Source organism: Cotesia typhae, unplaced genomic scaffold (assembly GCF_013202065.1).
Source record: "Cotesia typhae breed Kobodo isofemale line unplaced genomic scaffold, CoteBio_Ctyphae contig_65, whole genome shotgun sequence".
Classification (NCBI taxonomy): domain Eukaryota; kingdom Metazoa; phylum Arthropoda; class Insecta; order Hymenoptera; family Braconidae; genus Cotesia; species Cotesia typhae.
The window spans coordinates 3,154,736-3,182,020 of NW_027423762.1; the positions used below are offsets into that span (position 1 = coordinate 3,154,736).

Consider the following 27,285-nt stretch of genomic DNA (forward strand, 5'->3'; position numbering starts at 1 on the left):
AGTTAAATCATACCTGTAAGGATTGTGCAATTAAACTAGATATTTCATTTTTTTATCCAAAATGATATCAGCAACAACAGTATCTTCAATTCCAGATTTATAATTAGTTTTATTTATTTCATCCCATGATTTTTAAATCTTCCGAACATTGGTACGTTTGGCCCAGATGACACAGGCCAATATACTTCAAATGCACTTCTTAATATGATCTCAAAAATGTGGTGACGACATGGTAACCAGATTAACTCTCTTCCCAAAGTCTTTTCAATTGCCTTACATGTACCGTTATGAATTCCTGTATAAAGAAAATAGATAACTATCGTTAAATTTAATATTTTCAACAAATTGTAGATTATATTTAAAATCCAAATGAGTAAATAATTCTCAATAATTTCAAAAGTGAAATTCAGTAAGCAATAAAAATTAAACTAGAACGTTAATAATTAAATATTTTTTAGATTAAATTATCATTGATAAGTTACCTGTATTAACTGCCGTCGTGTCAAAACACATCGCCTTAACATAATTAGTAATACCCCATTCACTCAATGTCGATAAAATGGCTGATGTTTGATTGTCTGCCGTCCCAGAATTCATTTTTGGAACCCCAAGTAATTGTTCGGTACCAAATGCAGTTAAAATAACTGGTAGCCGTTCCACAGATTTTGATCCAACAAGGTCATTCAGCATTTTTCCGTCCCAATGCACAACGTATTTATCGTGTGTCTTAAAGTTGTCATTAAGTCCTTTAGCAATGTCTTCTCTTTGAAGCATACGAGCTCGTTGAATTGAACTATAACTGAGCGTTGTATCTTCAATTTTAATACCTACTGCTAGTAAAACCGGTGCAATAATAAACATCGCATTTCTACTGCTGACATTAGCTCGGTCGAGTCCAAAAATGACTTCAGGAGTTAAGACATCAAGTTTTGCTCGTTTTGTCGGAATTGGAGGTTCATACTCTGAATCAGATCCAAAATTTGTAACTCCACTTAATGTATACATAGAGAACGACTCTGATTTTTCACTTGGAACAATCGCATGACTGGTAGACGGTTGATCTAAGTCTGGAATAAGATCTGTTTTATAAATTAAACGAAGAAAATGTATAGAATTTATTCATTTTGATGACAAATAATTAAGAAAGGACTCCAAAAATTGTCTAGTCAAATGTCATCTAGTCATCTATGAAAAGTTACACTACTACCTGACTTTATAATAATTAAATATCTCAGATACTTACTACTCTCATCTATTCCCATCATAGTTGTGGTTAAGTTTGATACAGGTACATTATTAGAAAGAATCTCTTTATGGGTACCGAATTTTTGATCCAAATACAACTTTCTAATATTATCATCAAGCACTTTTAAGATTTTTTTCGCTCACAATGTCGAATAATTGTTCAAGATCAGTCTGAAATTTCATTTCCTTTTGGTTTTGCGCTGAATTCTTTTTATCGAAATTTTTTTGTAATTTTAACCATTGACTGTGATAGCGAAGAAATTTTTGACTGCATTAGGAGCTCCACTAGTTGGAATCTGATTTTTCTCCACAGTTCAATAACTTGGTCAACTGAATTTTTAGCACTTTGTTTGATTGAATACTTTAAAATTTTAAGTTGGTAGAAAAACACACGCATAACCTCTTTCACTTTTGGTAACTTACGTTCCGAAATTCTTTGTAGAGGTATTCCGATAAAACGTATTTCTTTATTCATTGTAGGTTAATTGATGATAAATAAATTTATGTGATGATTATAAGACTTATTTAAAATGAATTATTTTATTACGTATTCAAGATGATCAGTTTTAGGAACACTGAAAATACGGTATTAAATGGGTAGATACTGAAGATAGTTGAGAGTAAAAAACATAGATGGCGTTAGTTTCAGAAGACAAACAGAAGAAGAAATGGAATTCAAAACAAAAATCCCCTCGAACGAAAATTTTATGTATCTACCCATTTAATACCGTATTTTCAGTGTTCCTAAAACTGATCATCTTGAATACGTAATAAAATAATTCATTTTAAATAAGTCTTATAATCATCACATAAATTTATTTATCATCAATTAACCTACAATGAATAAAGAAATACGTTTTATCGGAATACCTCTACAAAGAATTTCGGAACGTAAGTTACCAAAAGTGAAAGAGGTTATGCGTGTGTTTTTCTACCAACTTAAAATTTTAAAGTATTCAATCAAACAAAGTGCTAAAAATTCAGTTGACCAAGTTATTGAACTGTGGAGAAAAAATCAGATTCCAACTAGTGGAGCTCCTAATGCAGTCAAAAAATTTCTTCGCTATCACAGTCAATGGTTAAAATTACAAAAAAATTTCGATAAAAAGAATTCAGCGCAAAACCAAAAGGAAATGAAATTTCAGACTGATCTTGAACAATTATTCGACATTGTGAGCGAAAAATCCTTAAAAGTGCTTGATGATAATATTAGAAAGTTGTATTTGGATCAAAAATTCGGTACCCATAAAGAGATTCTTTCTAATAATGTACCTGTATCAAACTTAACCACAACTATGATGGGAATAGATGAGAGTAGTAAGTATCTGAGATATTTAATTATTATAAAGTCAGGTAGTAGTGTAACTTTTCATAGATGACTAGATGACATTTGACTAGACAATTTTTGGAGTCCTTTCTTAATTATTTGTCATCAAAATGAATAAATTCTATACATTTTCTTCGTTTAATTTATAAAACAGATCTTATTCCAGACTTAGATCAACCGTCTACCAGTCATGCGATTGTTCCAAGTGAAAAATCAGAGTCGTTCTCTATGTATACATTAAGTGGAGTTACAAATTTTGGATCTGATTCAGAGTATGAACCTCCAATTCCGACAAAACGAGCAAAACTTGATGTCTTAACTCCTGAAGTCATTTTTGGACTCGACCGAGCTAATGTCAGCAGTAGAAATGCGATGTTTATTATTGCACCGGTTTTACTAGCAGTAGGTATTAAAATTGAAGATACAACGCTCAGTTATAGTTCAATTCAACGAGCTCGTATGCTTCAAAGAGAAGACATTGCTAAAGGACTTAATGACAACTTTAAGACACACGATAAATACGTTGTGCATTGGGACGGAAAAATGCTGAATGACCTTGTTGGATCAAAATCTGTGGAACGGCTACCAGTTATTTTAACTGCATTTGGTACCGAACAATTACTTGGGGTTCCAAAAATGAATTCTGGGACGGCAGACAATCAAACATCAGCCATTTTATCGACATTGAGTGAATGGGGTATTACTAATTATGTTAAGGCGATGTGTTTTGACACGACGGCAGTTAATACAGGTAACTTATCAATGATAATTTAATCTAAAAAATATTTAATTATTAACGTTCTAGTTTAATTTTTATTGCTTACTGAATTTCACTTTTGAAATTATTGAGAATTATTTACTCATTTGGATTTTAAATATAATCTACAATTTGTTGAAAATATTAAATTTAACGATAGTTATCTATTTTCTTTATACAGGAATTCATAACGGTACATGTAAGGCAATTGAAAAGACTTTGGGAAGAGAGTTAATCTGGTTACCATGTCGTCACCACATTTTTGAGATCATATTAAGAAGTGCATTTGAAGTATATTGGCCTGTGTCATCTGGGCCAAACGTACCAATGTTCGGAAGATTTAAAAAATCATGGGATGAAATAAATAAAACTAATTATAAATCTGGAATTGAAGATACTGTTGTTGCTGATATCATTTTGGATAAAAAAATGAAATATCTAGTTTAATTGCACAATCCTTACAGGTATGATTTAACTGCGATTTTAAGAAAAAAATTTTCTTGTTTCTGACAAATTTTTAATTGTTTTTGATAGTTACTACAACCCCGAGATGACTATAAAGAATTGTTGGAATTGTCGTTGATTTTCCTTGGAGAAATGCCTCAAGAAGAAATTTTTTTCAAACGTCCTGGTGCAATTCATCATGCTAGGTGGATGGCGAAGGCAATTTACAGTTTAAAAATGTTTCTATTCAGAAATGAATTTAAACTTTCTAATAAAGAATTGGACGGTCTTCGGCAAATTTGTATATTTATAGTTACACTGTATTTAAAAGCTTGGTTTTCATCAACTTCTGCAACAACTGCTGCTAATCATGACTTGCAGTTTTTGAAAAATTTATTCGAGTACAAAAATATCAATTCATTGATTTCTTCAGCAACTTGTGAAAAAATGATTTTGCATTTATGGTATTTAAGTGATGAACTTGCCATTTTATCATTATTTGACGATACCGTTTCATTGGAAGTAAAAAAAAATAATGTTGGAGCTGTTAATACTCGTAACGGTACAGATTCTAAAGCTAAAAAATTTATAATTGATAAAAACGATTTGAATTCATTAACGCAAAAAGTCTGAGTGACTTTGTTTCTAAAAAGTCTTTAAATCTCTTTAAAATCTTTGATTTACCATATGACTTCCTTGATAAAGATATTGAATCGTGGCCTACTAATGACAGTTACATTGAAAATAAAGAATACTTTAACCAATTGAAAGTTGTTAATGATTCAGCAGAACGAGCTGTTGCATTAGTTAGTGAGTATAATCAATGCTTGACAAAAATGAAGAGCAATTCCAATACTTATTGCAAATTATCAAAGAACATCGAAAAAACTACCCAAACTGCAATAGAGGAAATTATTTACAGTAAAAGTGTACCGTTATGTTGAAAATATTGAAAATTATATGGCAGTTGATAATTAAATAAATAAATTCTTCGATAAAAAAGTGAAACACATGTGAAACACACTAAATTGAATTATATATTTAAAAAAATGCACTAATTTTTTGTTTTAATGTAATCAAACATGTCCAAGACTAAAAAAACTAATTAAAAAAATAGTTCATAACATATTTCCATTCATAGAAACTCAAATTTGTCTAAATTTCCTTGAAACTCACAGAATAAATTGAAATTTTTCGAATTATTGATCAAAAACTAGAAAAATTGATATGCATTGATGTTTGACGATGAATATCTCGTAAACGCTCAACTTGATCGAAAAATCATAAGAGACCATTTTTATAGAGCAGTAAATTTCCTACAAAACTATTAGTTTTATCATTCATAATGATTTTTTTCATTGAGTTATAAAATTCATAAGAAATAAAAAATTTTCCCAAAAATAATCAAACTTTAACCGTTAATATCTTTTAAACGGTTGGGTTTACGAAAAAAATCGTAAGAGACCTTTTTGTAGAGCATTCAATTTCCTACAAAATCTAAGGAACAAGATATTTTTTCAAGTAGTTGGAAGCGAGATATAAATTTTTCTATCTGATAATAAGAAAAATAGAAAACTGTAAGAAGGAGGACCTTCCCGTTACAATTAAGAACTCATGCTTGGAGAGGCTTTCTTAGAGGTGTCTAGGAACCTATTTTTCAGAGTACCAAACGAAAAAAAAAATATTCTTTTTTTTTGAATCACCCTAGCTCGCATATTACAAACCTAAAATCGAGGAGTTTCAAATATGCAGGGAATATATATTAACTGCACATCAATATAGAGAAACAATTTACTTGAAAGGCACGATCGACGGTGAAGTAATAGACATGTTTACTTTAACGCATATTAATTTTTGGAAAAATCGAAGCTATTTTTCGACAAACGTAGGATGTATAGCTTTAGAAGATAAACGAAAAAGAAAACAGCTTCATTGCGAACAAATTTATGATCTTAACAAAAGTGTTTCAGATGTCATACTGATGCCATATAGATACAAGGCGCATTGGCGTTTATTAGTAATAGATAAAATAGAAAACACTTTAGAATTAATCGATCCTTACGAAAGAACAACAGATGTCAAACGGGTTTTGAAATCATTCATAACGTACACAAATGAGTGTAATGACAATTCGTCATTAAAACTAGCAAAAGACAAGGAATGGACAATGAAAAAGGAAAGGAATCACCCGTTCATGCAGATATATGATAAATGGAATTCAGCAATATATGTTTGTTATTTTATACGGTGTGTAGGATTGAATATAAATATGGATAGTACTTTTGATCCAGGTGTATTCAGAAAAGACATTGTTGAATCAATAATGAAAAATTCAGAGAATTTGAAAAATAAGTGCATATTTTGCCTAGAAGAAGATGCAGATGAGAAAAATAAAAAAACTTGCACCATATGTAATCGATGGTTACACTTTAAATGCATAAGTTACGACCAAGTGAACTCTGACGACGAAGAAAAGTTGAAAAATGAAGAATTTGATTACGATCCTTTTACGAACAAAGAATTAATATACACTGTGCTTAATGATATGAAATATCAATGCCGAGCTTGTAAGAAGTATTTGAACAGCTTTTGTTTGAGAAAAACATAGATAACCAAGCAGTAAACAATAGAAAAAATTTCAGTTATTTCCAAGGTCGAAATAAGCGATTAATTTTTAAACTGAAATAAAATTGTAAGTGTCAATAAGTAGGCCAGTGTAAGAAATTGGATCTTTCATCTTATACAAAAATGTAATTTGTACAGAACTCGATCGGCAATTCAACGACTAAGAATATTGTATTGCACGCCTCATTAGCGAAGCGTTGAGGTTGTGCTCTACTCTCGACATTTCAAAAAAGCAGTTTTCTTGAAACTGAAATTTATTTTTGTAATTTATATCGCACTTACAGGTTAATATGAACACACTTATATCAAGTCAAATAATTTGTCAGGCACATAAAATATATTTCAATAAAAATTTTTAGTTTAACATAGTAAATAATAACATTAAACATAATCTTTTCTGGATGTCCGTGTATGGATGAGTGTATGTGGCAGGGAAATTGGTCGAATAAATGATCGTACCGGAATAATTTTTTATTATCTAAAGTAATACACAATGGATTTTCTTAATTAATATGAGCGTTCAATTCACCGTCGTTAAATTATTATTTATAAAAAACTAATATATGTCTGTAAATTTTTTTGTATATATATATATATATATATATATATATATATATATATATATATATATATATATATATATATATATACATTTCATTATAATATTTTTTTTCCTCACCTTAGAGCTTCGGCGCCACTAAACGATAGCAGAATTTTCTGTTTTTTATTATTTTGTTTTTTACATATTATTTTAATCAATTTTGTTGTGAAAAATAAGATTATGAGGCGTGCACTATTGGATTTTCCAAAATTTTGTTATCTACATTACAAAAAAATGAGCTCTCGAAAGAAAATTTTCAAATATAATTCGGTCAGCAGTAATGCGACCAAGAAAACATAATCTGAAATCTAATTTTTATATTGGTTAAGATATTGACTACAAGAAATTTATTCATTCGTATAAATATTAAAAAAATTAGCGAAATACTATAAGTTCTGAATTCGGTCAGCAGTAATGCGACCAAGAATACTGGTTTCGTAGGTATTAACAAAAAAAAAATTTTAGAACAACTTTTTCGGAGGAAACAAAAGCTAAATAAAGACGAACTTGATGAGTAATTCGGTCAGCAGTAATGCGACTAAGAGTGTATTTTTTTTTATATGATTCATTTTAATATTTAGCAATAAACGTAACGGTAAAGTTTGAATCATTAACAATGATACAAAATGTGGTCACGCAAATACACTGTATTTTCGTCGGTTAGCTGAAAAACAACCAATTGGGAAAAAAAAACAACGATATACAACATTATAACAAAGTTATTAAACCATTGAACACTTACCTTACTTAGAAACAAGTAGTACGAACAAAAAATCTAAAATCGTCAGGAAATTTTAATCTTCGGTAATAAAATCATTCAAAATTTTTCATTAAGTCAATTTTTTAACATAACTAGAAATAGTATTCGAATATATATCCGAGAAAAGAGTCGGAATGAATGTAGATCGATAATAGATAAAAAAAAAAATAGGGTGGGACACTTGATAAAGGATATTAGAATGACACGTAATGTTCGATCGACGCATATCGATCTAACAACATAAATACTAATATCCTTTATTAAAAATATGGTGGCCTCCACGTGGCGTGTCCTGGGTAACGACCAAAGAACTACAGAACAAGAAATGCAAAAGGATTAAATAAAATTGCATGAATATAAAGCGCAAGAGTCTTGTAATTTGCAAAGTTCTAAATTCTTTGGCTCGGCTAACACCATCACATATTAACTAAATCTTCAGTAGAAGAAACCAACGTTAGTAAGCAAGCTAATAGTTAACTAAATCTTGAGTAGAAGAAACCAACGTTAGTAAACCAGCTAATAGTTGCAAATCGGTCGCTTCCAGGAAAGTTAAGCGTCTAACAATTTTTGTCTAATGACGTAAAATAGTTGTCCGCGTAGTTCAAAAAATAGTAGCTTCAAACGACCTTTCAAACTATTTTTAAATCATTTTTTTCCAAATTCTTAAGTCTTTGGGGTGGCTTGAAGGGTAGTTCCGGGGGAGTTATTGTCTTGATTATTTTTTATATTCTGTGGGGGTGTAAAAGGAGTGTTGAGAAGGAGTCGCAGCTTCAAACGACCCTTTGAACTATTTTTTTTGAATTTTTTTTCAAATTTCTAAGTCTTTGGGGTGGGTCGAAGGGTAGTTCCGGGGAGTTATTGTCTTGATTATTTTTGTAGTCTGTGGGGGTGTAAAAGGAGTGTTTAGAAAAAATCGCAGCTTCAAACGACCCTTTGAACTATTTTTTTGAATTTTTCAAAAAATTTTTAAGTCTTTGGGGTGGGTCGAAGGGTAGTTCCGGGGGAGTTATTGTCTTGATTATTTTTTGTAGTCTGTGGGGGTGTAAAAGGAGTGTTTAGAAGAAATCGCAGCTTCAAACGACCCGTTGAACTATTTTTGTTGAATTTTTTTTTTAAATGTCTAAGTCTTAGGGGTGGCTGAAGGGGTAGTTTTGGTATTTTGACAATCCAATATACTATTTTCCGGGCTCTTTGACTTATTTTGAAACTGAAAAATCATTTTCAGTCTCAAAAGCAAAAAAATTTTTTTTTTGATTTTCGTTCAAAAAAAACGTTCAGAACTTCAGGTACATTTAATTTGAAGTACTTCGAAGAATTTATTTCCAAGAGAATATTTAAAATATTTAAAGCAGTTCATCATAATATTTAATCTCAGTGTGCTGGAAAAATACGTCCAGTACTCGGAATATGTACATACAAATAAAAACTAAAGTTTAACTGAATACTTTAAAACAAAATTAATAAACAAATTGTAGCCATAAATCATAAAAAAGTGGATGTTTTTTTCAGTACATACTGGCAGAAAATCCTCTTTCAAAGTATTTAAATGCTAGACGTAATTAATTCATAAAAAGTAGGACAAAATAGGTAGGTAGACGTTAAAGTTTTAAACCGGAAACAAAGGCAATTAAAAACAACTGCCGCTAGCTTTTAGCGTAACGTCTAAAAAAAAGTTGACCGATACCCATTACTGTTTTGTTTACTGAGTATAGACCGGTTTAAGTATTCGTCTCAGATACAATCGATTTAATTGTGAATTTGTTTTCAATACTCAGTATCCTGAATCGCTCGAAAGTATTTTTACAAAGATAAAAATTGACCTGATTTTTTTAAAAGCACGAATCTGCAGGCCATACTTGAAACTTCTCATTACTTCGGAGCTTAAAACGCTCGACAATTTACTAATTAATCGCTTCAAGCTTAAAAATCTAAGCATTGTTTCTGAACATTTTTTTTTAATTTTTAGACTGCAATATTTTTCAAAGGCATTGTTCAATTTTAATTTTTTTTTTAAACATTCTAAGTAAGGAGTAAATTCGACGTTTAAAAATCAGGAATAAATCCAAAACTTCTTATTTTTAGAAATGATTAATTTTTAAAGCAGAAACAATTATTTTTTTTGTTTATAACATAATTCTAAAGAAATTAGTCTAAAAAATAACTGGTTAAATATATATTAAAAGAATGTTAAAATATTTTAAAATACAACACTCATACACCGGTATAAAATCGTCTTCCAGTAAATGGAGTGAAAATAACATTAATCACAACAGCAATTAAAATAATAACTTTAGCGCTTCGCAAATAAATTAATAATCCATATACAGAGTCTGAAGGAACAATAAATTTATCTAAATATTATTATCAAGAGAGCGGGAGTGTAATGAAAAGATTTTTAATTAATTCCTTGCCGGTTATCTAATTTACAGCACTTGTATACACTCGTGGTAATTACGTTTTCCTATATTGCTCTACAATGTTATTTTTATCATCAGCGTTCATAATTATTTTATAAGTGATTATTAAGAGAAATCCCTTTTATAGCTCATTAAATTAAAAGACTTTAAATATTTAATATTGTAGTTGTCATAGTATATAGTTATTAAAAATGTCACTTTAATTATCATTGTACATGTATATGTCATTGTTAATTGAGGAGAGTATGTAATTAAAAATGGGTGAAAAAACGACAGTTAGATTGTCGGGGCTCTGCAATTTTATTAAAAATATAATGATGCGTCATTAACCTTAATTACGTTATACCACGTTATGTATCGATTATAATATGATTCACTTGAATATTAGTGAATTATTAATGAGCTTGTAAAGTCTAACTAATAATCAACGTGTCATATAATTGACAGTATAATTATAGGACAATAGAAACTACAATGGACGAAATATCGACCACGCGAGAGTATTAATTATTGATTATTTAAAAAAATATGTTCTCTATTAGATCTAACAGAAAAACTTAATAATATTATGTCACTCTAAAGAGCTGCATAAATATTTTATACTTTTTGATCTTAAATTGTAACTTAAAAATTTTTAAATCCTTTTAAAAAATATTTTCAATTATTTTTAGACAGGTTATTTAATTTTAAAAACTTTATGATTCCATACATGATTACTTATTCATTAGAATGATGGGAAAGATAAATTTAAAATAGAAAATTAACCTTTTATAAAAGTTAGATAATTTGATTAAAATCACTTATTTAAATCCAATATTAGTAATATGAGTAATTTCATATAGTCAATTAAAATTAGTGGATAAGAAATGATCTTTTCTGTATTTAATTTAATTTTCTACAAGTTATTTAATTACAAAAGCAGAAGCATTGATTTATATTTATGTTCTGATAAAATGTAACCTTTAACTTTAACATCCTAATAAATTTCATATAGAAACATACATCTTTATATAGTTTTATCTAAGCTCGTGTGATCTTTATTCAAAAATTATCAATTAATTATCCAGACAGCTGACATTTTCAACAAATTTTTTCATCTTAACCAATAATTGATTATTAATATAGACTTGTCAAATCGGTATAATTCATGAAAAATATTTGTCACTAAGAGTCGTTGTATTTAAATAGCAGATTGAATTAAAAATCTTGTACGGAGCAAAATATTGTTAAAATGACTATCCAACGTGTCTTCAAATGACGTTTCCTTGAAATAACAATCCATATTTCTGATTTAAGGATTAATTTGTTTTCCGTAAACTACAGAGAATAGCTCTTGTAAATATATTTAGTTTCGTTAAAGCAGGCAACTGTTTCGTTAACGTATAGTCAGAATAACGATACGTATCTTCATTCTGACGATATTTTTTTCTCCATGCACTTACAATCTTAAGAATTCGCCTTCAAAAATTTAAATATTCCAAAATTTAATAAATTATTTTTAAAACTTGAAAAAATTTAAAAATCAGTTTGATAATTAAAAAAAAAAAAAAAAAAAAAATTATTCAAATTAAAATTTGCATAGTTTCCCACAAATTATCAAACCGATCAATGTCAAATTGAGTTTAAATTTATGGCAGCAGAATCAATTTCTTGCAACGGAATTAATAAAATTCTTATTATATACAAAATTCGTCCGCTGAAGTAATTATAGTCACTGTAATTCATTTCCGACTATTTTGTTTCAATACTGATTGCCCGGTGTAAACTTTGAACTCAGCAGTGAGTCAGTATCAGGCATAGCTATTTCAATCTTTAACCTTTGGTAATTAATTTATCGACCAGCCTGGAGCTCTGGCGACTGTACTGTTGATCTTTTCCTCGCCCTCTTCTTAGAACTCCCGAAACACAAATAATAATCAAAGAGCACGATGTATAATAAAGTAAATTTATTTTCCGTTTCAATACTCCTTGATTTGTTCGATAGAAGTTGATAATTAACTGGTAGATAATCTGCGTCAATTTTGATGATAAATAACTGATAGGATTCTGACAGTCCAAATGGTTTTTATGTTATCATCATCATCAATAGCATCGAAAAATTTATTCGATAACGTTTCAAAATTTTAGTTGATACGAAGTGATTGAAACATTTAAATTTATATTTATTAACAGGCTATTAAACTAACTAAATTAAAACATTGCTATTACGTCCTATCCGCGTTATTAGTGCTTAAAGTAGTAATCTTAGATAAGACCTGCACGTCATCATATTACTGATAAATTCAACCAGCCTATCCGGGTGAAAGCGCCACAGTTTGAAATGTATATATACGTTTTCAAAGAACGTCTTGTGTAGCTGTATCTAATCTGTTTGATTATATACAATAAGTATGGTAGCTTGTAATGTACTCCTCTAAAGATCATCCTAGGCTTTGATATGCTCCACTTTGAACTCAATGTATGCATATGTAGTATGTGTATTTATTGCTCTTTAGTATATTATTATATTGGGAGAATCAATATGATACTACCATGTTTGTCAGGATAAATATAAAAGGAAAATAACATTCGTGTCGAGGGCCCTTGTAAAAATTTTCTGATGTGGCCTAATACCTCTATATATTATTTGCAATGTGCCCTGATATCTTCATACATGGCCTGATATAACAAATGATCTTATCCGAATATATCAAGATACGTTTGCTTTGATACGACGCGATATTTTTTATATAATCGTCTTATATGCCATGTATGATTTTTTTATCAAAGGTAGTGTAGAAAAAATCCAAAAATTGAAATGTTTTCTAAAATGAAAATCATTTTTTTTTCCTTAATGTTTACCTAAATAATTTCAACAAAATAAAAAACAAAAATCTAAATATTTAAATAAAAAAAGCTCTAAAACGATTGAGCCAAAGCAAGGAATTATAAAATAACTGCATATAAGTTTTCAACATATATAATTAAATTTATATACAATTTATAAATAATGCCGTTATTTTTATTCTCACACATAGCCTGGTATGACTATATATAGTAAAATATGAAAATTAGTACTATATAGCTACGTCAAAAAAAATTTCTTTTTTTGTTGATCGTTCTTAGAACTAATTTTTCAATGATCTACTTCGAAACTCAAACTTTAAACTGAAAAAGAATGAAACAAAGTAAAATTGGGACGTTGAAATATCACGATTTATATTTAATCCTTTGAATAAGAAGCCCCTCAGTTTCGAAATAGCCAATTTTTCAGGAAAGACAAAGGTACTTTTGTGAAATGGTTTCTCGATAAAAGGAATGAAACTCATGAAAAAGTTTTTAAAGAGAGGTCAATTCTTATTTATGTATTGTTAGTATTATGACTTGGAATGTAAAATGTAATCAAATAGAGCTTAAACGGATGAATTTTGTTTAGAAGAAATTTTAAGGATTTGTTAAAAATATTGAAAAATACTTGGGTAAAAGGTCTTAAAATCCGAATTTTTAATAGATACATTCTTAACTAGAAATTAATACTTAATATAATTTTACGCTACACTTAAATCAGAGCATCAAATCTCGAAAAAAACCTACTATGCAAAAAAAAAAGTAATTTTAAATTTACATCTAATGAATTACACCTATACACTTACTACATTGTTTGGAAATTGATCAAATTGATCAAAATAATTTTTACTTAATTCAAAAAAAGTTATTCTTTGTTTACTTCTTATAATAATTTTTTTTCTCTCAGTGTAAAAAAATAACTTTGAAGAAAAATTCAAAATGATCAAATTTTTCTTTAAAATTTTTCTCTTGAACTAAATTAATTTTTTTATCAGCGTCGAAAATGTCAAAATTAATCAAAAAATTACTTTCTCGCTACGCAAATGCATTATTGTAAAAAATTTGATAGATTAATAATATATTTCATATTCGATTTTGACACGGTATAACTTAGACCTCAATAGATTTAACAAGATACTTAGACGGTCGGGAACCTAGATTGAAAAATATGTTAGGTTCTATAGAGCGAAAATATTTGAAAGCGTAAAAATAAATGGTTAAGCGATGACAAAGCAGAACGAGGACATGAAAAGCGATTGAGAGTACTAAATTAGATAGAATATGATAGAAGCAGGTTCGGTGTTGGATGTTGGATGTGGGCCCTTGGCTCAGTATTAAAGTAGTTGATGTACGTTCCAAGTTGAGCTTAAGCACTCGACCCCTTCTACATAATTGATAACACATCGGACCCCTGTCTCTATCCCGCAACTAAGTGAAATTCTTGTAAAGTTTAATTTAATTATATGACTTCCAGCGAGGCGATTAATCGCCTGCCGAAACGTTTCCGATAGCCGAACCCCGTTTGTCTTACGTTACGGAAGTCATATATCGATTCTTGCTTTAGAAACTTAGAGAGTAAAGCGTCGATGTCTTTACCGACGCCCCCGCTGTACCCTCGCTAGGATTCACTTTAAAGCTTTGCTACCAAGTTTAGTCTTTGCTTGTTCGCTTCACCAATAGCCCCTCTTTCTCCTATTTCTCTCTTCATTGCAGCTCTCGATTTTCATTTTTTTTTTCATCATCATCCTCACTTCAGTTTCTTATTCTTACTTTTTACTCTTCTCATAAAGATCTTTCTCCATTTTAAAAAGTTGAATCTAGGAAATATACTATTCTGACAAACTACCCAACGACTTTTTAATGACACTTACTATATACTTTTCATACTTCATTTACTCTAGTATTTCAACATCTCTGAACAAATAATAGTAATAATAATGACTCTTCGAAAGCGAGATTCAATTAATTACTTTTTGTTTGAGTTTGCTTCTTTTGACGGAATAAGTTTTGGAAAATTCAATATTAGAAAGCAATAACAACTAAAAGAATGATCCAGCAGAGTAAAAAATTTTTCATCATTATGCAAAAAAAAATTAAACAAATAATTTATTGGATATTGGTGTTGCTTAGTTTTTAATTTTCTTAATTTTTTTTTGTGTGATGGGTACAAATTAATAATTATCAAGGATATGATTATACTGTTCGTTTGATTAATAATGACTCTTATTTTCTTTCAATAAATTGTTTTCTCAGACCATCAAAACAACACTAAAGAAATGTTTAGTGAGTAAAATGGTAATATGAAAAAATTTACAAACTGTTTTTAAATAATTTGAGCATATGCTTGCGTACGCCTGTAAAACTGAAATTGTCTCATCTATCGTTGATCATCATGATTCAAAACATAAAATTTATTTGTGGTCTTAAATTTGTTGCTTATTATTATTAGTTTCTATAATTAGAGTTCGGTAGCTTGATTAGATTCCAAACAATCACTAATAATGTCGATCAACGCTGAATTGTGTCAATGTTAATTTCTCAGACGTAACTTGTACTACTTTCAAAAATCAAGAAAGTCATCATATTAATTCACTTTGAATTCCAAAAACATTTTCTTCAATCAGCGTCTTAAGATCTTCGTAACTTTGTTCACTTTTTTTTTATCCCTCAAAAAAACCTCTAACATTTCCTTCAAGACCACCATAAAATTTCCAATAATCAAAAACAAAGATTGAAAATTTATAAAAATAATAAAAGCTACTCCCCAGATGCCGAATGTTCATGTCGAATGTACTTAACTGCTGCACAAAGAGTTTCGCGACGAAAATACAACGCACTTACACACGGAGAAGCATGTACAGATATATACATGTACATAGCAGAAGATTTGGATGTAGACGTAGATGTGGATGATGGTGTAGATATAGATACATACTAAAAGTAGAAGTAGACAAGGTACTCTCAAGGGAACCGAAGGACTCATGACGTTACGGTTCGACAGGCATGAGCCGCCAGCCGTGCTCTTTCCGCATCCTTGAGCTCCCACGCCACGCTTACTGGCAGTTTCGTTCGTACTCAGCTACGTAAATGCTTACTTTGCTTCCTCTACACTCTATACACTCCTTCAATTGCTTGTAGGCCTGTGCACTTTTATTCTATATAGAAACACGTATCAATGTACACACTACATACAACTCTGGTGCATGTAAGTCATGTAAGTACACAGATTTACGCCGTAGTTGGTGCATGCACCGCAAGCCTTATTGAATTCGCGTAGGAAAATTGTCGAAAGATGTAACGCTCGGAAAAAATGTAAAGAGAGGAAAAATTTTATATACCAAAACAAATGAAAAACAAAAAAAATAATAATAAATAAAAGCAAGAACACGAAACTACAGGCTTTTTTAAGCAAGAAGACACGTAACGAATGAAAGCGAGAAATCCAGTTAGTTCACAAGGACTTTACCGCTTGAAAGGAGGACAATCACCGCGTACTCACCCGAGACCTATACACCGGGTACTAACTTTTTTTTATTTTATTTTTCCTACTCTCATTGCTTGCTGCAGTAAGCAAGCAATGAGAGTTGTAACCATTGTCAGAGATTTCTTTTATAGCTTATTCTTCTCTATATACATATATATACGAGTCTCTATATATATATATACTGATATAACTCACGTATACTTGAGCTTAATACTCGTAAATGGGAAAAAAATTATAGCTTAAATAAAATCTTAGTTGAAAAAAAAAAAAAAAAAAAAAAAAAAGAAGAAAAAAATTAATTATCGATACATTTATCTTTTTTTTTTTTCTACGACCCGTATGTTTGATAGAAGACAAGTTTAAAAAGAATCTTTACGGAAAATTTTTACAACCATTGTCGCGGGAATTCATGTTTTTCCTTATAGAGCTGACATCAAGACAAAGAAGTGAAGAAGAAGAATACGCGATATTGATTTCGCTTTTTTTTCTTTGATTCAAAGGGAAGAAAAGTCTTTAAGATTTAATGTGATTGAAAGTATTGATTTTATATTTTTTTACATAATTATATCTGTTTTTATAAATTGGATAGAAATTCTAATGAGATCTGCACTTTTTTTGGCTAGCATATGAAATGGTTTTGAAATTATTCAATATTAAGGGCAGCGTTGTATTTTTCTCTAATTACATTCATACCTTTATTTGATTCAATAATTATATTAGATTTCGGTGAAAATATTTTCCAACGAGGGTAAAGTAGATTCTTTTTATAATCTTAATGAATTAAAAAAAAATGTATGTGTCAATCAATGATGACCACAAAAAAATGATTTAATTTTGTTATTTAATTTATAAAGAAATTGATAATTAGCCAAAAAATATTAATGGTTCTTCAGAAAAATTATTGATTAGCAAATAAATATTTTTACAGGTCGAACTAGAAAATTTATTAGAATATTTATGAGTTACAAGTATAAAGTGATCATAAAAAAAAATTTTGCACGGCTTATAATGCGAAGCATCAGAGTGGTTTACGATCGAAAAATTTATTGAATTTCTAATGCTAATATGAGTCTGAAATATGTATTAAGAAATCAAATAAGCACACAAAAGTTATTTGACAGTAATTTTTTTTTTGTCAAATACTTTCATATGATGGTTTAGTTTGAAAACTAAAAGTTTACTAGCAGAAAGCAGAAATCGTAACTTTACACCTTGTAAACTTGAATTTAATGCAAAAACTTACAAACTTGTAAACTTATATGAAGAATTTATAATAGTACTTAAAATGTTCTGAAATCATTGAAACGTTACTTAAATTCAGAAGAGAAGTTAAATAAAAAGTGTAATGAGATTATGATGGTTAATTAATGAGAAAGAAAAAGTATTTGTTTAATTATAACAAAGTTTATTTTAATTTTTTTTTCTACCAGCCTATTAAAGTATTTTTTTAAAAATTCATTATTCAGCCTTCACAAACTTATATCAGCTTCTATATAACTGTTGAGCACAAATTTATTTCATTTTCCGGATTCTCTGTAGATGCAGAAAGCCGACGACAGTTCCGGTCGTTCCTTTGTTTTCATTTCAACATCCGGGTAGGAAGCTTGACAGAGAGTACAGTATAGCATGAGAAAAAGATATTATCATAGGATTTTGTTTGCTCAACATTTGTTTATACGAGAGTATATATAAAGTCGCTCTGAGGATGAGGAGCAAGTGAAATAAGGATGGTAATAAAAAAAGCTCTTTTTTCTCGAATATGTTTGACATTTTACTTTTCATTTACAGACGACGAAACAAGGTCAAAAATGACGTGATCAGTCAAATACGGCCATTTTAGGGTAAGTACGAGAATAAAACAAATATTTATAATAAATTTTAATTTTTTCTACCATTGTATAAATCAATTAAAACATTGGATGAAACAAAAACTGGTTTAGTAGTTGATTAAATACAAAAATCAATGTCAGATAAGCTCCTTAAGTTTAATTCTTTTGTAAAGAGACAATTCAGCGATCATGCGCTTTCTGTCGGATATTTTAAACACTATCTTTGGTCGAAAAATTAAATGTAGACTTACATAACCATATCAGTCCTGACTTTTAATGGAATATTTATTGAATGCTCAGCCTATAGCGAGACATCTACTTCCAATTATTAATGGCCTAAATGAAAGTAATTTTTTAGATATCTCAACAATTGTTTCTTAGCTATAAATTTTATATTAGAAAAGCAATATCATAAATTGTTGTAGAAATATTTGATATAAATATTTTTATGTGGCATTTTGTTATCAAAGTTAGTATCTTAGTAAGCTGAAAGAAAAATTGAACAGCCTGCGAAAGTTTTTTCTTCGGTGATAAATTTATAAATTTAGTTGAAAAAATCGAAGCAAGGTGTCAAAGTACTTAAAAGGAATAATGAGATAGAGTCTACAGTTTTGAAATAACAGTACTAAGAATAAAAAACTTATCCTATTTTACCTGGTTTCTTTACACAAATAAATCTTGTGAAGAAAAGACTCACGCGAGTCTGAAGACACCATAATCGCGAGCTCAACTCAAAAAGGATTTCCAAAAGGCAGATCTCTTTATAAACTTTAGGGACGAAATTTATGTTTCTATCTTTTTATTTTTGTTTTATTTTATCTTTTCAGCCTCTTCATCACTATAAGTTTATAGTATACATCACGCGTCTTTTTTCAAATGAACCAAATGAAATGAGTCTGAGAAACTGGGGGCTTGAGGATATCACCAAGCTTAAGTGGAATTGCAAAGAAAAGAAAAGAAGAAAATAAACAAAAAAAAAATACAACGACAATGGCTGTTATTTTATGGATGACAAGTACAGAGTTTATGGCAGTGGAACTGCTCGAGTTAGTTGCGTAATCGAAGATCGAAGCGCGAGTGAATTCCAAGATGGTGATAGCGGAAGCAAAATACACGTAGAAAGCGCATATGACGTAAAGTAAGTGCAAATAGGTGGAAGAATAGACGAGTGCATGGACCCCTCGAAGTTGGTATAGTTAAAAAAGGATAGAGGCTATATCTATCGGGTGATGAGATCGAAGCACGTACTGAACCAGTTGAGACGAAACGATTGCGGAGGAGGTCTCGGAAAACTCTTCGCCTTAATTCGATTGGGGTCATCACACCAATGGGCTAAGACGAGGCAGCACTGAATGGAAGCGCGGGATAAGGAAAGGAACAAGTGTGCATTACATCTTCACTGAATCCCATGGGAAAGAGTCAGAGTGCAAAAGCGAGTAGAACTGATTCGAATTGAGGTCTTGTTGAAATGATGCCATATTATTCGTCCCGGAGAGATAACTTTGCTGTGTGTATATTTACTATATATATTTATCTAATCGTGGATTTCAAATTAACTTGATATCTATTCGATATCCTCAAAAATTGCTATTATCCTTACTACCAATCATTCGCATTGTCTCTGGTCAATTTACTTACTTTTTTATCGATTATTATTATCACGAGAATTTTTTTTCATTTTCTTAGTTGGGATTGTTATTATTTAGAAGTTTTTTTTTCAACTTTGAAATTCTTTCGTTATTTTAAAAAATTTTCAAGATAGTATGTTTTAAAAATTTTTCTACAATTGAAAACAAATTAGAAAACTAAAAGAGGAATTTTAAACGTTTCTTGGAATTCATAGAAAATTTTAAGATTGTTTATAATAAATTAAAAATGGTAATCATTAAAAAATTTTGATTCTTTTGTCTGGAAAAAATGTAGAATCTTCTTGGAAATACAGTAATGTATTTTTAGTTATTTAGTTTTCAGGTCGAAAAAAATGTTCAATTTCTAATGATTTTGTGCATGTTTTAAAAGTTACTGTATTAAATAAGTAAAGATATCAAACCAAATGAATGACATTTTTTGAGAGTCGAACAGTATCTTTATTTAAACTCTTCATGATATAAGATGTATCATAGTTTATTAATTTGTCAGAATTGTTACAGAGAGCATGAACTATTCAATTTTTTTGTAGAGATTATTTTTATGATCGCTGAAAATAACTAAAAATGAAATCAATCTTGGTCTTATTATTTTATAACATCAAAATCAAGCCACATCCTTTTAGTCTAACACTAAATTATTTGACGTAATGACTCAAATTTTTTTACTGTGAGCTAATGGTATTCTAATTCTATCACTATTTTTAATTAAGCTAAACACCAATCTCAGATAAGTTTCTTAGAAAATAAAAAAAATGTTTTCTATTTTAATACTTAACTCTCTTGTCAGAAGAGAACTCAACGATCATGCGCCCTCCCTCAGAAATTTTCATCACTAACTTTAATCAAAAAATTATATACAGACGAATATGATCATATTTTGTCACCGAAAACTACTTCTTCTATCCTACAAGATAAAATTTTTGATAAAGTGAAGTTAGTTTAGTATCGAAATTATACCGATACTAATCGAAAAAGCGACTCCTGATTCCTTATTGGTTCAGGATTAGAGCACGCGCGTATGCATGCAATTTGAACTCATATTTCTCCTTTTAATTTTTATGCAGGCGAATAACTCTCTTTTTTAATTACCTTATCTATCGAGTAACACGACCATCACGTTTATAAAAGTTTTTTTTCATGCGTAGTACCATCAGGAAACGAAAATGATGGATTGAACTGCCCATCTGCTTCAAGCTAAAAGCTAGTAAGAGCATCAAAGACATGCGTACTTATCTCGGTTGAATGACTCGTAACAGAGAGTTAGATTTTCAACTGGGTAAAGATTGCTTGAAAAGTTCGTTCATGATATCTACCTCATTACTGATTGTCTCTCCTTTTGCTGTGGCTATAATTCTTAAAGAAAGAAAACTTTGTCCACTGGCTAATATCTCTCCGGTAACTTATTCTCTGTATGAATGTATAATTTACCTTAACTACTTTACTATCCCTAATAAGATTACTCCACTATTGAATTTTTTACTTTACATTTAAAAGCTCACGGGTTATTATTGGCTTATTAAATATGAATATTAATCAGGAAACTTTGCAGTTTGGTAATAAACAAAGAACGCCCGGTATAGAAGGTGAGTCTTAGCTTTATTATGATTAAAAAAATTGAATTAATAGTTAATGATTACAACTTATCGCAACGATTATTACTTTTTTTTGCTGTTATGACTAAAATTTTTCTTTACTTTTCGAGATTTTACCTGAAAATCTAGTCGCAAAACCTTTTTTATTGGGTCAAACAATGAATGGCTACTCGGAAAATGATATACCTTGTTGATTTATTTACACAATCGAAAAAAAATGTTTGTGGACGTTTATCTCAACGTTTAGCGAATAAAAATAAAGAAAAAGAGTGTCCTGACTGCGGCGACGCTCGTTGTTTGACTTGGCCCGGGATCCAACGGCGCTAATGAGACTCGACTACACTACTACTCCACTCTCGGGGGTTCTAGGCGTGTTCGTTGGCCAGCGGTCTGTGGACTTCCGCAATCGTAACTCTACCACTGCGTTGATTTTCGAACGGATTAATCTCGTCTGCATGTTACGTTCAGGATAACGACTCTTAGAAAATTTGTCACGCATTTTTATTTAATTGACGGCAACTTACTGCGATGATGACAAGTATGTCAAAGTACTGTGAAAAAAAAAAATTTTTTTATTATTTATATTACATATTTTACTTTCTTTGTGGGAAACTCGATGGTATTTCTGCACTCATCATTCAGCAGAATTCATTATTAATTCGCCGTGAGAAAAATTTTCTAACCACAGATATGAACAAGTCAAATAACACTTAATCTTTGTGATGAATTAACACACCAAAATATCAATATTTAACATCGAATTTTTTTACACAGTGGTGAAAAATTTTTTTTGCACATATGGTTGTATATGCCCTTATATAATTTTTTGGTCAAAGATAGTGTTGATAATTTTCGATAGAGGGCATATGATTGCTAAATCTTCTCATTACAAGAGAGTTGATGTTATGAATTAAAAATTATTTCAGTTGTAATGCATAAGATTTTTTACTATAATTTTTTCTTAACAGTTTTGAACGATGCTAGTCAGTTTTTATTATTATTATTACACAAGATTCTTTCCAATTTAATTATCATGATAATAATCATGAATAAAGAATTCAATACTAAAAATGGAATTATTTTATTGTTATCACAATAAAGTAATAACAGAGAATTTCAAAAATTTTATCTTCTTGTGATCAATAAAAAACGTTCGAAGCTAAAAATTTTTGTTCCACTTTCTTTTATTCTCTTGAAAACCTCATCCGTAATTAGTTTTTTATTTAATCAACTCTTAAACTAACTTTTGTCAAAAATAATGTAAAAATTGGTAGATGCATTTTCTATGAAATTCAAATAAAAAGTAACTGTTAAAAAAATTTATTTCTTATTCTCATTTATAACCTCATACAGCTACGTATGACTGGATCAACTAACATCAGACTATGTCAGAAAATATTTTCCCTGGATTAATCAATGTCCTTTTTTTGACTTATATTTGAAGGATAAATATAATATCAAGACAGTTGTTAAAAATGGAATGGTGAACCTTATTTAAACCTTGACGTTTGTTAAAATCTTTTAATACAATTATTTTTTTTTTCTTTTGTAAGTGGATTAAAAATTATTTTTTCACATGACACAGTTAATAACGAAGTGAAAATGTTTGAAGTATGGAATATTGTGGAATTAATAGGTTAATAAAATGAATTTTTTTATCATGAATTTTTTGTATCCTAACTGCTTTTTATACTCGTGAATTATTATGAAAAATCGACTCAAAATAAATGGGCTGCTCTGCTGAAATTAAAACAACTATTCAACAACAGATTTAAAATTTATAGTTCAAGTGTGACTAAGTATTAATGGCATTTGTTTGACATGTTAGTAAGCAACTAAGCCGAGTATTTATAGACGGGTATATATGCACAAACACATAATAATATTTAAATAAGTGTTAAGCTTGCAGCGGAAATGTGTTTATAAATTTAACGAAAGGATGAGTGGGCACTAATGTATACGAGCTAATGTTATTGGCAGGCTAATACGTACGATTATCGTAGAGTACATATAGTCATGGGACGCGTGAACGCTCATTGCCTAATGGGTCATGCGGTCCAACGAGTCACGCGCAGTTCAACCACTCTATTGCCACTTGGAAACGACGATTATGCAGTTTCTCGCTATGTTTGCTACCTGAAAATTATCTGATATTACTGTTACTGCGCTATATCCACTACTAAAGTGTATAACCACTAGAAAAAGAGGGAGGTTAAATGTCCACTACAACTTTTCTTCCAAATTGTTTCAGTATACCAAATGGACACTATTATTTCGAATGACCTATGAGTTTTAATAAAATCTCTTGAAGTAAAAAGATAAATATAAGAAATTGTCACAGAAAAAAATTTTTAATAAAATGATTGCTCTACAGTGAAAAATTGTTGAGAGAATTAAATTATATTATCTGATACGTAATTTTTAGAATTAATCATCTAAGATGGCACTAAAATTTTGTGGTTAATTTTGAACTAATTACTTTTATAATTTTTTGCTTGGAATTAAAAATTTATTTAATAGATGTTTCTATAATGAAGTTTATACAAAAATTCAATTAGCTTAAATAATAACTATCATACTTTCTACCCTGAAAAATGGTCAGATTGACACTTCCGATCTATTAAAAATAAAATATTAGTATCTACAAAATTACAAATTAATTTCAGATAATTTAAAAATAGGTTTGTGTTACTTTTAACCTATATAATACTATCAGTATTCTTACTATCCACTATCCGTAAACTAAAAAAAAAAAAAAAAAAAAAAATAACTTTTCACGAGAAAAATTCTGGAAGAAAAAAAATTTTAAGAGATTTGTCGTCTGTATTTAAAAAAAGAAATTCTTAAACTGAGAAATTTTCATTGGTTTGTGTAAATTTTACTTGATTCAATAATTTTTTGATTGAAGAAAAATTTTTCTTTTAAATCAAGTTAATTTTTTTCTCTGTAATTACTTTTCTCAAGTGATTTTTTTTTTCATTAAAAAAAATTGCTAGCAAGTAAAAAAAAACAGATGATCCAGTCAGTGCATTCGAAGCTGAGTCTTTTTCTTCTCAGTTTTATCGTTCAGTCTTCCCTCCCTCTTTCTACCTATTTCACTGAATACACCTACATGTGTAGAGACATGTATCGATACATACTGGAGCAAGCAAAATCAACCGAAGGATGAGATTTATTGATTTACATGAAATAATATTTTAAACCTTTTTTATGCTCGTGTAGACATAAGTGACAGACCTAAAATATATTCAAGTTGAAAGGATATGTAAATAACTATCTGTCTAGCTGTCTGTTTGTCTGTTTAGATGTTTCAGGAGTCATGCTTTACTTCCAAGTCTGACACGCATAAGACACTACTACTAAGGTTGCAACCGGTGTTCACGCTCTTAGCAAGAGAGCATAATTGTTCTGGTTGTAAAGATTTAAGAGTCATACTCTTTTTACTTTCCTTCTTTTTTTTTTTTATTTTTCTTTTATAGTCGTAGGATTATTAATGCGAGAGGTGGATTGTTGAGCTTAAAAGCGTTTCTAGTAATGTCAAGGCAAAAATAATTTGTTTAACTTAAAATTTTTTGTCCAGACATGTCCTCCAACTTTTTTACATATTTCAGTTTCAATAGGTATAATAATTTTTAATGCATCGTACATTACGAGCTAAATGAGGGAAACTCGGTAGAATAAAACACTATTTCCAAGATATTATTTTCTTCTTTTATTTTAGTTTATTTTCATCGGGTAAAATGGGTCAAGTCGGCTACCGAGATGGAACGGACATTATATTCATTTTTTTTGCTGTTTAAAAAAGTGTTGACTATTGTTAACAATAAAGTTTCAAAGGAAGAATGAAAGACTCAAGAGCTCAATGGTCAGACTTTTAAGCATTTTCCATCCCGTCAAAATGATGATAGAAATATTTGTCTGCTTTCGGTAAATATCTGCACAAGAAATTATTTTAACAGTTCATTAGGCAGAAAAATAATTTTTTTTTTTTTTTTTTTTTTTCAAAATTTGAATGGCTGAATAATTCAATTCTTACGCAATATAGGGTTCGATAAAATTCAGCGCTTATATTAATATGATAAAAAAGATCGCTATAATCTCGTTCAACGTCGTTTTTATATTTAAAGGTTTTCTTATTTTGTATTCTGGATTTAGTAACCTCTCTAAACATGAATTAGTGAAAATTCACTGAAATAAGTGAATATTCACTTTTTCTAAGTGCTAATCGAACCACTTGGAATTGGCAGTGGTTCGATTGGCACTTACAATTAGTGAATATTCACTTATTCCAGTGAATTTTCACTAATTCATGTTTAGAGAGATTAACTATTTTTAAACTATCAAGCTAATTTACTTTAAAATTTTTAAGAACTTCTATTTTTGGCGGAAATGTTTAAGAATGCGTTAAATGCTGAAATTTCATTTAACTGGATCAATATCTGGTTATTTAATTAAAAAATCAAAAAGTGAGAAATTTTAATGAAATAATTTTCATAATAAATTTCCGGTTTTTTTTTTTATCCGATTGACTTTTAAAGTACAGCGACTCTTCATGCTAAATATTTATCATGAATTGGACCGATTTTACAAATCTCAATTAGTCATCAGTGATAGGAAAAGATAAAAAAAAAATTTGCTAAAAATGTTAGCAATATTAATAACTGGATAATTTAATTAATCATTTTTAAATAAAGGTCACACGAGTTTAGATAAAATTACATAAAGTTTTATATTTCTATATAAAATTCATTGTGATGTTTAAGTTAAAGGTTATATTTTGACAGAACATCAATTTAAATAAAATGCTTCCATTCTTATAGTTGAATTACTAGTAGAAAAATACGTTAAATATAAAAAAAAAAGTTCATTCGTCATTTTTTAATTTTAATTCGCTTAATGAAATTACATTTATTTATACCATTGAATTTAGATTTAAACTTTTATAAAAGGTCAAATTTCTTTTGTGTATTAATTTTTTTCCATCATTGTAATGAATAAGTAATCTAAATGGAGTCGTAAAGTTATCTAAAAATATAATAACTTGTCAAGTTATTGAAAACCGATTTAAAACAAATTAGGGACAATTGATAACATTGTTTAAACGTTGAAAATTTCACTTTAGCATATTTTGTAAGTTCGATTAATCAAATCACAGTGTGAATAATTAAAAATATTGATTAAAAGCATTAAATAAGTTGGACAATTTTTAATTATTCTATTCGTTCTATAAAAAAAAAAAAAAAAAAAAAAAAAAAAAAATATATATATATATATATATATATATATATATATATATATATATATATATATATATATATATATATATATATATATATATTAGGTGGGTCAAAAAAATCGAATAATTTATTTTTGATTTTATACTCTGAAAAATAGGTTCGTAGACACCTAAAAAGAATTCTCTCCAAGTATAAGCTCTTAATTATAACGGGAAGGTCCTCCGCTTTGCGGGTTTCTATTTTTTCGAATAATCAGATAAAAAAATTTATATCTCGCTTCCAACTGCTTGGAAAAATATTCCGTGGCATAGATTTTGTGAGAAATTGAATGCTTTACAAAAAGGTCTCTTATGACTTTTTCAAAAACTCAACCGATTAAAAGATATTCATAGTTGAAGTTTGGCTATTTTAAGGAAAATATTCGTTTTTATTATGAATTTTATAAGTCGAGAAAAAAATTATTTCGGATTGCGGAACTCATGATTTTGTAGG

The 27,285-nt window shown here is 29.2% G+C and overlaps 1 protein-coding gene and 1 long non-coding RNA gene across 2 annotated transcripts in view; one reads left to right on the plus strand and one right to left on the minus strand.

The window, feature by feature from the left end:
* Positions 1-27,285, minus strand: part of LOC141532609 (uncharacterized) — a 243,400-nt gene that overhangs the window by 200,143 nt on the left and 15,972 nt on the right. The window lies entirely within an intron of this gene.
* LOC141532646 (uncharacterized) lies at positions 1,971-6,381 on the plus strand. Its single transcript, XM_074251099.1, has 4 exons — positions 1,971-2,562; positions 2,727-3,323; positions 3,511-3,658; positions 5,766-6,381. Exons 1-4 carry the CDS (start codon positions 2,085-2,087, stop codon positions 6,379-6,381), a joined length of 1,839 nt encoding a protein of 612 aa, XP_074107200.1. The 5' UTR covers positions 1,971-2,084.

What these genes read in the sequence shown, in the direction of transcription:
- LOC141532646 (XM_074251099.1), top strand. Translation starts at nt 2,085, where the DNA reads ATGAATAAAGAAATACGTTTTATCGGAATACCTCTACAAAGAATTTCG. An exon ending in GATGGGAATAGATGAGAGTA is followed by an intron (nt 2,563 to 2,726) that starts GTAAGTATCTGA and finishes TTTATAAAACAG; the next exon opens with ATCTTATTCCAGACTTAGAT. An exon ending in TCTGGGCCAAACGTACCAAT is followed by an intron (nt 3,659 to 5,765) that starts GTTCGGAAGATT and finishes GATGCCATATAG; the next exon opens with ATACAAGGCGCATTGGCGTT.